The sequence below is a fragment of the Parambassis ranga genome, chromosome 6, assembly GCF_900634625.1.
Source record: "Parambassis ranga chromosome 6, fParRan2.1, whole genome shotgun sequence".
NCBI lineage: Eukaryota > Metazoa > Chordata > Actinopteri > Ambassidae > Parambassis > Parambassis ranga.
The window spans coordinates 8,939,514-8,952,655 of record NC_041027.1 but is presented as its reverse complement, the minus strand read 5'-3'; the positions used below and the strand labels follow the sequence as shown (position 1 = coordinate 8,952,655).

Sequence of the window (13,142 nt, the reverse complement as noted above, 5' to 3'; positions counted from 1 at the left end):
AAGTAACAAGTAATTTTTAGTCTGTTATGTAACATTTTGTTAAACCCAACAAATGACCGAAAAATACAAATGCAGGAAAGTGCACGAAGAACCTAAAGTGTGTCAGCCTCAACTGTTTTAGTGGTGTCAGCATTAAGTACATAAGTGTGTGTGTAAGTGTGTGTGTGTTTCCATTGTATCTTCAGCTGTGTGAAGTACTGTGGGAGTTGAGTGTATTGCATAATCCTACAAACCTCAGAATGATGCTTGTCAGATGATAATCTGCCCACTCTGTAGATTACTGCTCAGATTAGCATACATTGAATGCTAGAAAGGTGTGTGTATTGTGTGTGTGTTCCTTTGTGTGCATACATGTCAATGTATGAGTAGATACAGAAAGTTATGTTAGCAGACCGCAGCTGTGCATGGGTAGATTTATACACTCTGTGTTGGTGCTGTCTGTCTGTGGTGTAAGGGAAAACACACACACACACACACCTCCTCTTATAGCCTGAGGGGTCCAGCAGCTTATTATGAGTCCTTAGTGGGAGAGGGAGGAGAGAACAAGAGGCCGACTACACTTAAGTGGCAGCAGGCAGCAGAGACAGGAAGATTTACTCCTCTTATTCCAGCACACAAAGATTTAAAGAAGCTCAGTGTGTGATTAAGAGAAACTCCATCTATAATACTATAATACTTGAATGTCTGCTAGCGAATGTCATGATTAAAGTGTGTGTGGTAGAATATATTTCAAGGAATCTGTACACTGTTGTATGTGGATGTTGTTTCTATTTGATGAAGGCCAGCTTTCTGCCCCCCCCCCCCCCCCCCCCCCGTCTGCTCCCTTTCTCCCCATCCTCATTCTGTCAGCGACCACACTGAGAGAGAGAGAGTGTGTGTGTGTGTGTGTGTGTGCATGTCCATTCCTAGTCTGTCAGGTTTATTTCTGTTATGTTTCTTAATTAGCTAATAAAGGTCATGGCATCTCTCAGTCAGGGGGGGCCAGCGCATGCAAATGAGCCAGAAGGTCAGCTGGATAAGTGACCGCCTCACACCGCTCAAATATAGACACGACCACGCTGCCATACAAATACCTGCAGAGATTAAACCAGCACACACCCACACACACATACTGACGGAAACCCGACAGGTTTACGCAACTGTTTGTAAACTCAGAGCGAGCGTACTAAACTACTTTTACTAACCTGAAAGTACAGGATCAGTATCAGGACCTAGAGGTAGTTTTACAAAACAAACATCATTCAAAAAAATGATTAAATAATATCCAAATGTGTTGCTCTGTGACAAGTTGTATTGTTTATTTTTGATTGAAGGATGTTTGTTCTTCTCTAAACATGTGTTCACTGCTCTCATTTTAAAGTGTCCCTTTCTGTGATGCACTCAGTTTCCTAACATGCGGCCATGAATGCTTGCGTAGATAAGATAAGAGATGAGGAGGCGCAGATGCTCCACTGCTGACACAGTCGACGCTGTAGTGTTGCAGTGGATCTGTTACACCTCTTTAGGTCTATCACCTTTCGCAGCAGAGCTTGTCTCAGTGTCCTTTAGCCCTAAATCACCAGGCTGTCTCCATGTGTGAAAGCTCTCTCTCCTGCTCTATAACTCATCCTGTCTGTCTCCCTGCTCTCTTTCTCTTTCTCTCCACCATCTCTCTCACTCTGCCTTTCCTATAACTCACTTTGTTTCTCTCCACCTCTAACCTGCTCGCTCACGTCTCCCTCACAGCCATTCATAGTTATATCTTTGTAACATTTGACTCCTCTTTCTCTCTTCTCTGCTCCCTCGTCACTCAACGATTTTCTGGTTCAGTTTTGACGTCGCTCTGATGCTCTGAGTCATTGTTGTGCATCTTTTCCAAACCTAACCATTCATCTATTTCTCTCTGGTGGGTGGTTGTCTGGCTGCCTGCCTGACTTACAGCAGGCAGAGTGATGGACGTGGGGTTAGACCCAGTGCATTACGCTTCTCTGCAACACAGCACAACAGAGACCAGACACTACTGTATAACGCTGCACTGAATACAAAATGATACACAGAGGAGGATGATAGACAAAACTCTGTGGAGAAGGAGCGATAAACAACACATCGCTCCAGAGGGGAGCATCTTCAGTCTTTGAGCTCATTATGTTCATGAGGGGAGATAAACAGAGCCGCCTATCAGCGTGAGTGGAAACTCTAATAACAGAGATGTGAATTAATGCCAAACTTTCTCACACTTGATGAAAACAGATGTGAGTTAAGTACACCTACTATCTTGACTTGCAGGCGCTTTGGCCTGCAGCATTAAAAGTGCAGCTAAGAGCGCGTCTGTCAGCATCATATCTTATGCTGAGCAGACCTTTGCAGGAGATGATAGAGAGAATGGGACTTTCTTTGTTCAGATCCTCTCTCTCTCTCTCTCTCTCTCTCTCTCACTCACTCACTCAGTATTTACCCAGAATCCAGCTGTTGTTTCCAACATACACTCCAAGCCTTAGTTGCCCTAAAGTTAAGAAAAAAAATTCATTCTGCAGCTCCTGCTCAGGAGCAGATATACATACCCAGAATAAAAAATGTACCACTCCAGGACTCAGTTTTACAGACAGTACATCGAACCCTCTCACTCTTCAAAAGTCCAGTGTTCTTTGCCTCTCTCCTTAACATCAGACCTTTCTGAATTTTTTAATGGCCCACCCAGTCCCTACTGTAATTTTTCTCCTTTTTTTTTCTTTGAATATGGCAGATATTTCACACTCGTGACCCCTACTCTACTCAATCATCCCCTGAAGCCCTCTCTGACTTTGTGTCTCCCCCCTTTTTTCATGATTCTCAAAATGCAAACATGTCTCACGTCTTCTAAGCGTTGTTGCATGCCCTCAGGGACAAAAGATTTAAAGCCATGTTCAAAAGGAGTTTAAAAAAGACCCCAATCCATAACCACCAAAAGTGCCTTTGCCATCTGCAGCATTACAATAACATGCATTTAAATGACTGAATTCAATAAGTGTATCTGCTGTATATCACTGCTAGTCATGACTCACTCAGCTGAACTGCACGCTTAGTTTCAGTTTCATGTTAATATCCTGCAGATTAAGTGGCGGGGTGACCACTGTATCACTGCACAGCATGTTCGTTTCTTGTTTTCCACGCAGACACAATGGAATATAATTAGTCGATAGCCGCTGCTTCCCACTCAGGCCCCCGCTTGCTGCTAATAAATGCTAACAACAAAGAGTGAGGCCATATGTCATTGGCTGCATTAGCCACTGTACAGTTTTGTCAGGCTGACTGCATTACATACATTAACAGTGTTTCCAGTCTCTATCAGTCCTCTGATTACAATAAATGCTCCCTCACATTGTAACGATGGGCTTTACAATAATGGGCCATAAATTAATACAGTGCTCAGCAGTAAATACTATTATGCTGTTAGTGTTTACAGTATAGTCATGTATATAGGGCTGAATTGGTGGATAATTACCATTCGCAGAGGCAGTCACTCCAAGACAACGGACACTTAATGTCCATTTGTCACCATGCCGGGGGTGAAGAGGGGGGCAACTGCATCTTGATCAACTATACATCAGTGCCGCAAAATGTCATTGATTTCATCACGGAACTGATAAGTGTATCACTAGTCCTACCACTATTACAATACAGCAGCAGTGGACGGAATCTCTTTTCTTTAATCTCACAGAACAGGGGGCAGGTGTGAAAAGCTTATTAAGGTATAATTCACTGCTCTGTCTGTGCCATTTGGGCTTTGTATTATCACTGAGATCATCCCCACACAACACACACACCCACGTGTGCTGAAACCCTGTGACTGAAGCAGGCATGCATGTGTGTGTTGGGGACGTGCTTCCATATGAAATGTACACGAGGGTGAATCTCTGTGGTGTTAATGGCTTTTTAAATGTCAGGGAAAGTCAGAGAATGATAAAAGAGAGATCTGTTATCCACTGTCCTCATGATCACCGCAAAGCACGCTGCTGCTCTCACCTCACTGAGTAGCCTCAGTGTGTGTGTGTGTGTGTGTGTGTGTGTGTGCAGGAGTAGGCCAGCTTCTACCAATGCTGATGTCAGCATGATTTATACACCAATCAGATTAACTCTGAGAGAGAGACAATGACGGAGCAGGGCTTCAGACATTAGGCTACTTTCTGTTTTATTTTTCATTGCATATTTGTATGAAGCTGGACTAATCATTTTGAATGCAATGTTCACCCTAGCTAGTAATGTATAAATCACACATAATACAGGATTTAACACAGAGGACGTGTGTGTTTACATTACTACTGTTTAATCTGTTTAGCACCTTTTTAACATCCAGAAAATATTCAGCCTGTCTCTATCTCAGCACGGCATTTTTCTGTATTCAGTCCTTTGGTCCCCTGTGAGAATGACCTCCTTTGTTTACTCCATTTTGTGTCCTTTCCTCTTCTTACAAAGTGTTATCCAGGCCGACATGATGTTGTGTTGTGACTGTTCTCACTTCCAGTTACACAAATAAACATAGGTACAGAGTCTTTAGATGTAAAAGTAGCTCAGTGTCTTTCTGGCGGTGACACAACAGATTTAATGCATCATTAGGGCCTCCACTGTTTCTGCTCTCAGTTCTCTGTTGACTCTGCCGCTGCTTCGAGACTCAACTCGCTCTGACTCTCACTTCCAAGTCAAAATCTTTAGTTTTCTCTGAGTCTCAAATCTTTCCTAAAATCCACAAAGTCCATGCTCTATAAAATAAACTGTGTGTGTGTGTGGTTTGCCCGGCACCCTAGCCTGCTCTAACAGAGGGTTGAGTGATGTCACAGCAGACTGCATTTTAATAGAGAGGAAAGCAATTAGAGAGGGGACAGGCCGAGAGGTGGAGAGATGGAGGGGCTGTCTGTGTGACATGTAGTTCACACACGTACACACACACACGCACATACACACACTCATTACGAAGGATGAGTTAATTAATTGCACAGTGATTCACGGTACTTGTAATTAATCTCGTAGGTATGCGAGTGTGTTTTTGAGAGGTGACTCTTCTCCCAGCCATTTATAATGCGAGCGCGCACACACACACACACACACACAGAGTTGCTTTTCACATGAACACACACATTTCTTCCACAAAGCTGCAGGGTAAAAAAGCGGATCATCTTGTTCACTGTAGTTGTTTTCATCGGTCTTATTAACAGTTTGAATCACATATGCATAAATGTAACTTTTAATAACTGAATTTATTTTCTATATTTTTAAAAACTACGAGGTCACATATCTTTTTTTATCGTGTGTGGGGGCTCTAAAAAACATGAAAAAACTGCCACACAGAGACTGCATTGTGTGAAATATGTCCATTTACCATATAGTGCTCTGTTATATTATGGCTTTATTCCTCCACAGAGCTCTTAGCTCATTTTGTTTTTTTTCTTTTTTGTTTGGATTGTCCAGATAAAAAATTATACATATTAATCTTGCTCTCCTTTACCTATAATCCTCTGCATTTATCAGCGTGAGTAGTAGTGGTGGAGCAATCACATTTGGAAATTAAACAAATAAAAAAGTTGAGGATAGCTGAGTGAGTGATGAAGCTGGCTAGTTGAGAGCACCATAAATCTGTGCCTGTCACCACCCCACCTCTGCCTACACACATTTGGATATTGTTATGATTTTACCGTGTTTGCATATATGAGCCTAATTTATTAGAATCAAACACCATCAGGATTATTTACAAGCAAGTTCTGGTCTGCTGCCAATAAGCCCATTAAGCACATTGTTGGAGAGTGGTTATATGATCAAATACACAATAGTAATTGTGAGTGGAGAGAGGCCAGAGTGTTTCTCAATGAGGTGATTATCTGCGTGCAGGTTATTGTGCTATTTCAGCATGACATGTAAATCTGCATCGCACCATCAATCACAGCCCTGCTGTCAGCAGAGTAAGGTGAAAAAACGCCAGTGACATGTCATGAAAAAAGTTAGACTTAAATAAAAATATAATATCAGTGGTCACACCTTTGTCCTTGGAGAATGAGAATGAGAATCAGAATCAGAATCATGTTTATTGCCATGTAAGTGAAGGGGGTTCACATTACTAGGAATTTGCCATAGTGATTGGTGCATACAAAGAACATATGACAATTAACATGCAATAAGATAAAAACTAAGATAAAATTAAGTAAATAAACTAAAGTAAGGCTAAATTTACATGACAGACATGGCGTAACAGACATACAATGAACAGAACATAAAATACTGTGCAGATGAAATGGTAAACATAGACCTTTATATGATCGAATGGAACAGTGTAATAATGTAATAATGTAACAGGTACCACATGGATCGGTGAGGTGGTACTCGTGTGCAAGTAGTGCAAGATGGAGTAAACAGTGCAAATAGTCGTCATGGTCACTGAGGAAGTCAGGAATGTGATTTGATGACAAGAGCCTGAGCCAACATTATCCAACATCCCTGATGGGTATTTCAGGTTCACTTTCCTATTCAAATGTTAGTGCCTGATCACATAAGTGTGTTCCTTCAATTTTTTTGTCTAAAGAACTGTTATCAGGTTCCCAGCAAGATCACTTCAAACAAACTGGACCCTCTATGGTACCACATATTCCATTTGATATTCTACATTTAGTTCAGATTTGTTGCCTTCAAGGAATCACATTCCACGCACACAGACACAGACACACAGACACAGTATGTGACAAAATAGAGACAGAGAGAGCAGAGGTCTGGGGGGCTAAGTAAGTGGTACACCAGGTTATGCGTCATTTACCGCGGCTCAATAACAACCTTTCTCTCCGCCCGACACACCTGGTCACACAAAATGACACTTGCTGTCCTTTGAGAACATGCACACACACACAGCGTATCTTCTTTCAGCCTACGGTGGCCTTAACCAGACACATTACATCCCCACTCTACTATCTGCTTGTGACAGATGTATTTATGTAATGGTTTTGATAGGTATTGATCCGCACAGCGGAGCCAGTTAAGAAACATAGAAAAATGACATTTTAAAATCAACATGGCTGACAGGGGTGTGTGGGGATGATGCCTAACAAGAAGACGAGTGACAGGGAATAAAGGTGAGGGAGAAAAAGTAGTGAGGTTAAAACTTACATACTTGATTAAAAAAAGAGATTGGACAGACAGAAAACATGCATGAGCTCTCTGTTAGGGTGTAAACTGTGTGTGTGTGTGACCTTGGCTTGGCCCGGTGGTAAAGTGGGGCGTCAGGAGAGTCAGTGTGTGAGCAGTCAAGCGTTCTCCCTCAGATTAGCAGGCTTTATTGCTGCCACCAACCACTGGCCTGACAAATCCTCTTATTTCATTTTACCTTCCTTTACCTCTGCCCCGCTCTTTCTCTTTTTCTTTATTTTGCTAAAACCTCCCTCCCCCTCTTTTCTTCCGGCTCTGCGGTAGCTTTGCATGCTTCACCTTGCACCCTGCCTGGCTCGCTCTCAGTTTTCCCTTCACAGCATAACAGCCCTATTTTCTGTTTCCTCACCGTTTTCTCCTCATTGTCTTTCCATCTTCTGCGCTGCTCTGCTGATACCTAAACAGCTCTTTCTCTACTTTCCTCCATTCCACCTCTTGCTCCACCCCTCCCTCTATCTCTCTCCCCCTCTCCCCGCCTCTCTATAGTGTGATGAATCTGTAGACAGGGGCTAATAATTGTACTTCAGCCCAAGTGCTCATTTTTCTTTGTGTTTGAAAGCTGTGACAGGCAGCTTTTTTCCCCTCTCTCTCTCTCTCTCTCTCTCTACCCCCCATCCCTCCTCTTCTCTCCTCCTCCTCTCTCTCCTTTTTCTTTCTATCCTCACACAATGGGTGAGTAAAATAACTCAGGGTTTACAAGGTCATGCTGTCTAGTGGTGAGGACACGCTGGGGATTTGAGGCTGGAAGGATTTCCTCAAAGGTGTTGTGTTGAGACTTCAATAAAAACAGAGAAAGTTATAGATTGCACAAGTAGATCTACAGGGGGAAATAAGTGCATTTGATAGTGAACAGGCTCAGTGAATCACAGCTATCTGGATTCAAATGTTATCAATGCTGCTTCTAAGAGTCTTTGCTAAAGAACAAATGATAGACTGAAGCCCGGCCATGGACTAAAATGTTTGTTTTATGTGCCGAAAACTCCAACATCAAATGCTAGAAAAAGCGGCTTAAAATGCTTTACCTCCTGTCAGACTGCAGTGCATTCGCATCATATTTACAGTGTGTTGTTTTAATAGCATGCCAAACAGTAACAGAAGTCTATTTCAGTGCTGCTGGTTTGTTACAGTTCAGAGAGAAATGCATTCGGCACAGCAAGACGGGGCAGCCCCACTGCAATGTTTACCTTTAAAGCCTCTCTCCCTCTCTCTCTCTCTCTCTCTCTCTCACACACACACACACACACACAAACACACACCATAACAGACTGAAAAAAACCTGTAATATCGTTCTAGTATCGTTGCTTCAAAGTTTTTTAAAAATCTGCAAATAAGATATAAAAATATTTTTGCCAAGCATATTTTCTCTAATTGAGCACAAATGTGTTAAAGGAATTACTTTTTTTGCCTACATTTTTTTTAAATATATATAATCGCAAGCGATGCACATGGTGAAATTAATTTTCATTGACTGTACAGCAGTACTTTATGAAAATTGATCAACAGTTCTAATCCCAATGTCATCCTCAAAAGAAAGAGAGATGAAAGGAGAATGGAGGAGACTTTATTGCCTGCTGTAGTTAGATGGTAAATTTCCTCCTGGCAGATATTTATTGGGTTAGTTGAGTCTAGAGAGAGCTTTAACATTGATTGTGATCATTAAATATATCCGCTCGAAATGGCAACATGGCATTCCTTCAGTCAATGGAGCCAATAGGAGCAGAACAAAGGCATAATCAAATCAATCCTCTCATAATTATTCTTTGAGAGGTGAAATTAATCACGAGAAGAAATAAAAACAATAATGGAAAATGAAATGGTTGGTCGTAAACAATTACTGCCCAAATTGAAATAAACTCAGTGAAGGGAAAAAATCAACTGTAAATCCAACTAATTAAAATAACATTCTAATGTATATTGGTTATTTGGTTTGCACAGAGTTTCAGTTATTACAGTGTTTGGCTCCGTTATTAGAAGAGAAAGGTAAAGAGAGACAGCGTGGGTTTCTGACTGTGGGGTCAAAGGATCAAGGTCCTCCTCTTGTGAGAGCCGTGTTCCCCTCTCCTCCCTGCTCGCTGAGAGGAAGTGTAGCTTATTGATTAGCTATCAGATGATTCCGATAGGGCCTGATCGATAGGACTTTGTATGAAAGCCAGGCAGGACCCTCCCTCTTCACTCAGGCACACACCCATAGATCTGCCACTGCGGCGCACATCCGCACAGACATCTAACTGTCTGTGGGAGAGTCCTCCTTTGTGTCCGGCCCTCCTGTCGAATTTTCTCTAAAGAATGCTCTGTGCTGAACCTTCATAGAGCTGTCAGTAATAAACTGAACCTGCAACTACAGCTAAGTGGGAAACATATCAAAATCATACATAGCAGACTTTAACATGGGAGAATATGTATAAAGTGAACTAGCTGAAATGTTATTTAGATCTAAAACAGTAGGGTGGGCACATAACACTTGAGTCAGCAGCAGTTCTGTGCAGAAAGATTTATTAGTCAAACCGATGTGTCTCTGGCATGCAGCCTTCATCATTAGTGTCAGCTTCTTGATATAGAGTTACAAACACTTATTCTTTTGTATGATTTTTTTTTTTATTCCCAGTTTGAGACTACCTCTGTTAACAGAAGAGGAGCCGATATTATAGGAGGTTCAGGTATAAAAGTACACGCTTCAGAACTGCCGTATAGGAAGCAGCATGATAATCATGTGAGCAAGTTATTTGGTCTAAATTCTAAATGAATTAAATTATATTTCAGTAGCAGAGAATTGTCACTAGGAAGGAGTCAGAGACTAAAAGAGACAGGAGACAGAAACATAAAAATGTATCAAAGTAGGAGAGAAGACAGACCACAGAGGGACAAAAAAGGGCAGTCTGACCACAGACAGAGGGAAACTAAACAGCTGACAAGCTACACGCACACACACACACACACACAGAAATACATCAGTTCTAAGAAGACAGGACAGTGTAACCTCTCTCAGAAACTCACGTCACTGCACACACAGTGAAAACCTACAACTGATTAACAGACAGGTAGCCTCATGTGTATTATGTGTTTTCATGGGTAATACAGCAGGGAAGTAGGTACAGCCCAGAGTATTATCAGCACCACGGACAGCGGCACAGGGATCATTAATGTAACACCAGCTGAACTTCAGCTCCTGCTTAGTGTGGTTAGAGTGAAACAACACTGTATTATATTTGTGTACCTTTCTTTGTACGTCACAGCTACAAATTGTAAACATAGATGTTCTTTATATTTAATTATATATATTATATGTCCGAAAAAACACAGGCAGAAGTTTTTATCTGGATTCCTGGCAGTGTACACGTGAGATGCAGCACTGCTCTCACTGAGGGTGTGTGTGTGTGTGTGTGTGTGTGTTCCTACTATATCTCTGTTCCAGGTGTGTCAACTGCTGTGAAAGGACAGAGATAAGACACCTGCACTGGGTACAGTACAGGTTATAACAGTACAGGACCTTGGTATCAGTTTCTGTGCAGGGCCGGGCATATTTCTGATGGGACTGGGCTGTTTGTTGCTGTGCAGAGGAGGAAAAATAAGAGGGAGTAAAAGATGTTGTCAGCTATTGTCTGAAAAAGATACTGCGTGCAGCATAAATGAGACCAGAGTTACAGATTTACCTACAGGAAAAGTGATAGGTACAGGCTCTGACGATTCCTGCATGCAGGTCCTCTGTGGGATCACCTGTTCTGTGTGCTCTGTGCTTTCTACTCTTAAAAAACACTTTTAAAATGAAAGGAATCAACACACCTGCTGTGCAGTGTTGATGCTTGGTTAGTACTGTTTTATTCAGTCAGACTTGTTGCTCACTCACACAAATATCTCCCCCTAATGGCCTCCAAATGAGTGTACTTCCTTTTTCTGTAGATAAAAATAATTTCACATGTTACTGTTAAGAAGATTTTTATTGAATGTTCTTTCTTGTTTGTGTGTGTGTGTTTTTTTACAGATATAATGACACTGGAATGCTGTTTCAACAACAACCTGCAGCACCCAGACTGCCATAAAGCACAATGTCTCAAAAGCGCCCGCTCTCCCCTACACTCGTCAGCGGCTTCAGGGCAACCAATCCACAGCCAGAGTTCAATACTAATATGGATGATTTTAAGAAAAAAAACAAGAGACTGAAATCACTCATACTCTTCTGGTTAAACAAGGGAAGAAATTAGAAGATCCGGGACTCTGTAAATAAGATTCTCCACCTTCTGTATTTGCAAAGATCATCCTTAAATATCTCCAAATTGTAATTAGGACTTACCAGAGTATAGATTATCAATACTTAGGTTGGGTCAAATAGGAAAACTGAAAAAAAATATGATGTCCACACCCCTTTAGCACATGCCCAGAAATCAGGATGTTGTAAATATTGTACAGAGAATAAATAAGGACATTGATAAGGAATAAAATTATTGCAGAATAATGTACATAGCCATAAGAATCATACCTCTAGTGTGTTTATATATTCACGAGTGTCACATGCCCATTACTCTTTATTTCTTCTTGCCCAAAAAGATTTAGCACAATGATTAATCAACGCACTCTGTATCTCAATAGGAAGCATAAAAATCTAGAACTAGACAAGAGGATACTCAGTATACAGACAATAATTGGGAAGACACAATATTTGCCATATAGTGCACTATTGCTGGAATCAGCTGCATATGCCATAGAGTGTATGCTTACTACTGTAGGTAATCCTGTAGTCAGAACAGGTCCTTTGCTTTTTTTTAAATTTTGCTCTTTTAAACAGACAGTAAAGAAAAAGACTTCAGAAGGATACTACAGAAACAGAGAAAGAACAATTTACTGTATAACAAAACCTCTCCCATTCCCACGCTTTCTATTATGAACTCAACCCAACTTTAATTCGCTCAGTAGTTTGTATATGAAGCCCCCACCTGTGCTGTATATGTATTGTGTTTTATCCCTGCGTAGTGATGTGACATGTCCAGATCTGTGGTTTGGCAGCTCTTGTATAGTGCAGTCAGAGTACAGTGATCTCTTATTAAGTTCATACCTAACTCAACATCAGCTGCTTCCTCTTTGATACCTGTTAGGCTACCCCCCCTCCTCCTCCTCCTCGCCTTCTGTCCATTAGAGGGCCTGTATGCCCACTGACCTCTCTGAAACCAGGCGCTCACTCAGCTCCCACAGGCTGGCAGCGCTGCTCTGATCCTGGGCCTGCATGGACGGCAGGCAGCGGAAGCAGTTGTTGAAGTACATGCCGCCTAAGCCCTCCAGCTCCGGAGCTACAGCACAGTACACGGTGGTGGCCGCCCCTTGTTGCTGTGGACAGAAAAAGACGGAGATCAGTGGACAAGTCATGACACTAAGACGACAAGATGGCGTCAGCCTGCAGGAGGAGACAAACTATGGAGAACTCATTTAATCACATAGACCTTAGGATGTGACCTGTCCAGAGGAAGAGAGAGGCCAAACAGAGGAAGCTGACCACATCCCTATGTCCTCTGTGAGACACACATACCTATACAGACACACACACATACACACACAGACAAAAGAGACAGCCGGACAGAGTGTCCACAGGAAAAAAAAAGACTCATGCACACGCTGTCTCTCCCCGCTCCCTGCAGCCTGTAATGACTGGGTCGTATTACTATGGGAACAGCAAAACCCCTTACTGTACATATATTTATATACATATATTTATTTATTTATTTATTTCTCTACCTGGTGTGTACAGGACTTCTGGCTATATGGGACCATGTGAATGCTACAGATGTACACACTCACAGTGGGAAACAAGAAAATTACACCAGCTACTGTCTGAATGGGAATCACCAGGGAAACCACAGCGTTTATGTATAGTATAAAGAAATGTCATAGTTATGAACATGTTTATTTTCACATGATGTGTTTAGAAGTTCCACCAGATTTTCAAAGTTGAGAATAAGTATTGGAAAACTGTGCAAGTACAATTCTGTATCTGCATCAGAGTTGGAAACAGTATT

The 13,142-nt window shown here is 41.8% G+C and overlaps 2 protein-coding genes across 2 annotated transcripts in view; one reads left to right on the top strand and one right to left on the bottom strand.

The window, feature by feature from the left end:
• LOC114437256 (transcription factor Maf-like) overlaps nt 1-11,236 on the top strand; it is a 41,194-nt gene extending 29,958 nt beyond the window's left edge. Inside the window, exon 3 of the mRNA XM_028407847.1 lies at nt 11,120-11,236. The gene's annotated coding sequence lies outside the window, so the exon portion shown is untranslated. The remainder of the gene's footprint in view (nt 1-11,119) is intronic.
• Nucleotides 11,057-13,142, bottom strand: part of wwox (WW domain containing oxidoreductase) — a 114,265-nt gene continuing 112,179 nt past the window's right edge. The window contains exon 9 of the mRNA XM_028407845.1: nt 11,057-12,456. Within this exon, the coding sequence (XP_028263646.1) occupies nt 12,265-12,456 (192 nt within the window). The 3' untranslated portion in view covers nt 11,057-12,264. The remainder of the gene's footprint in view (nt 12,457-13,142) is intronic.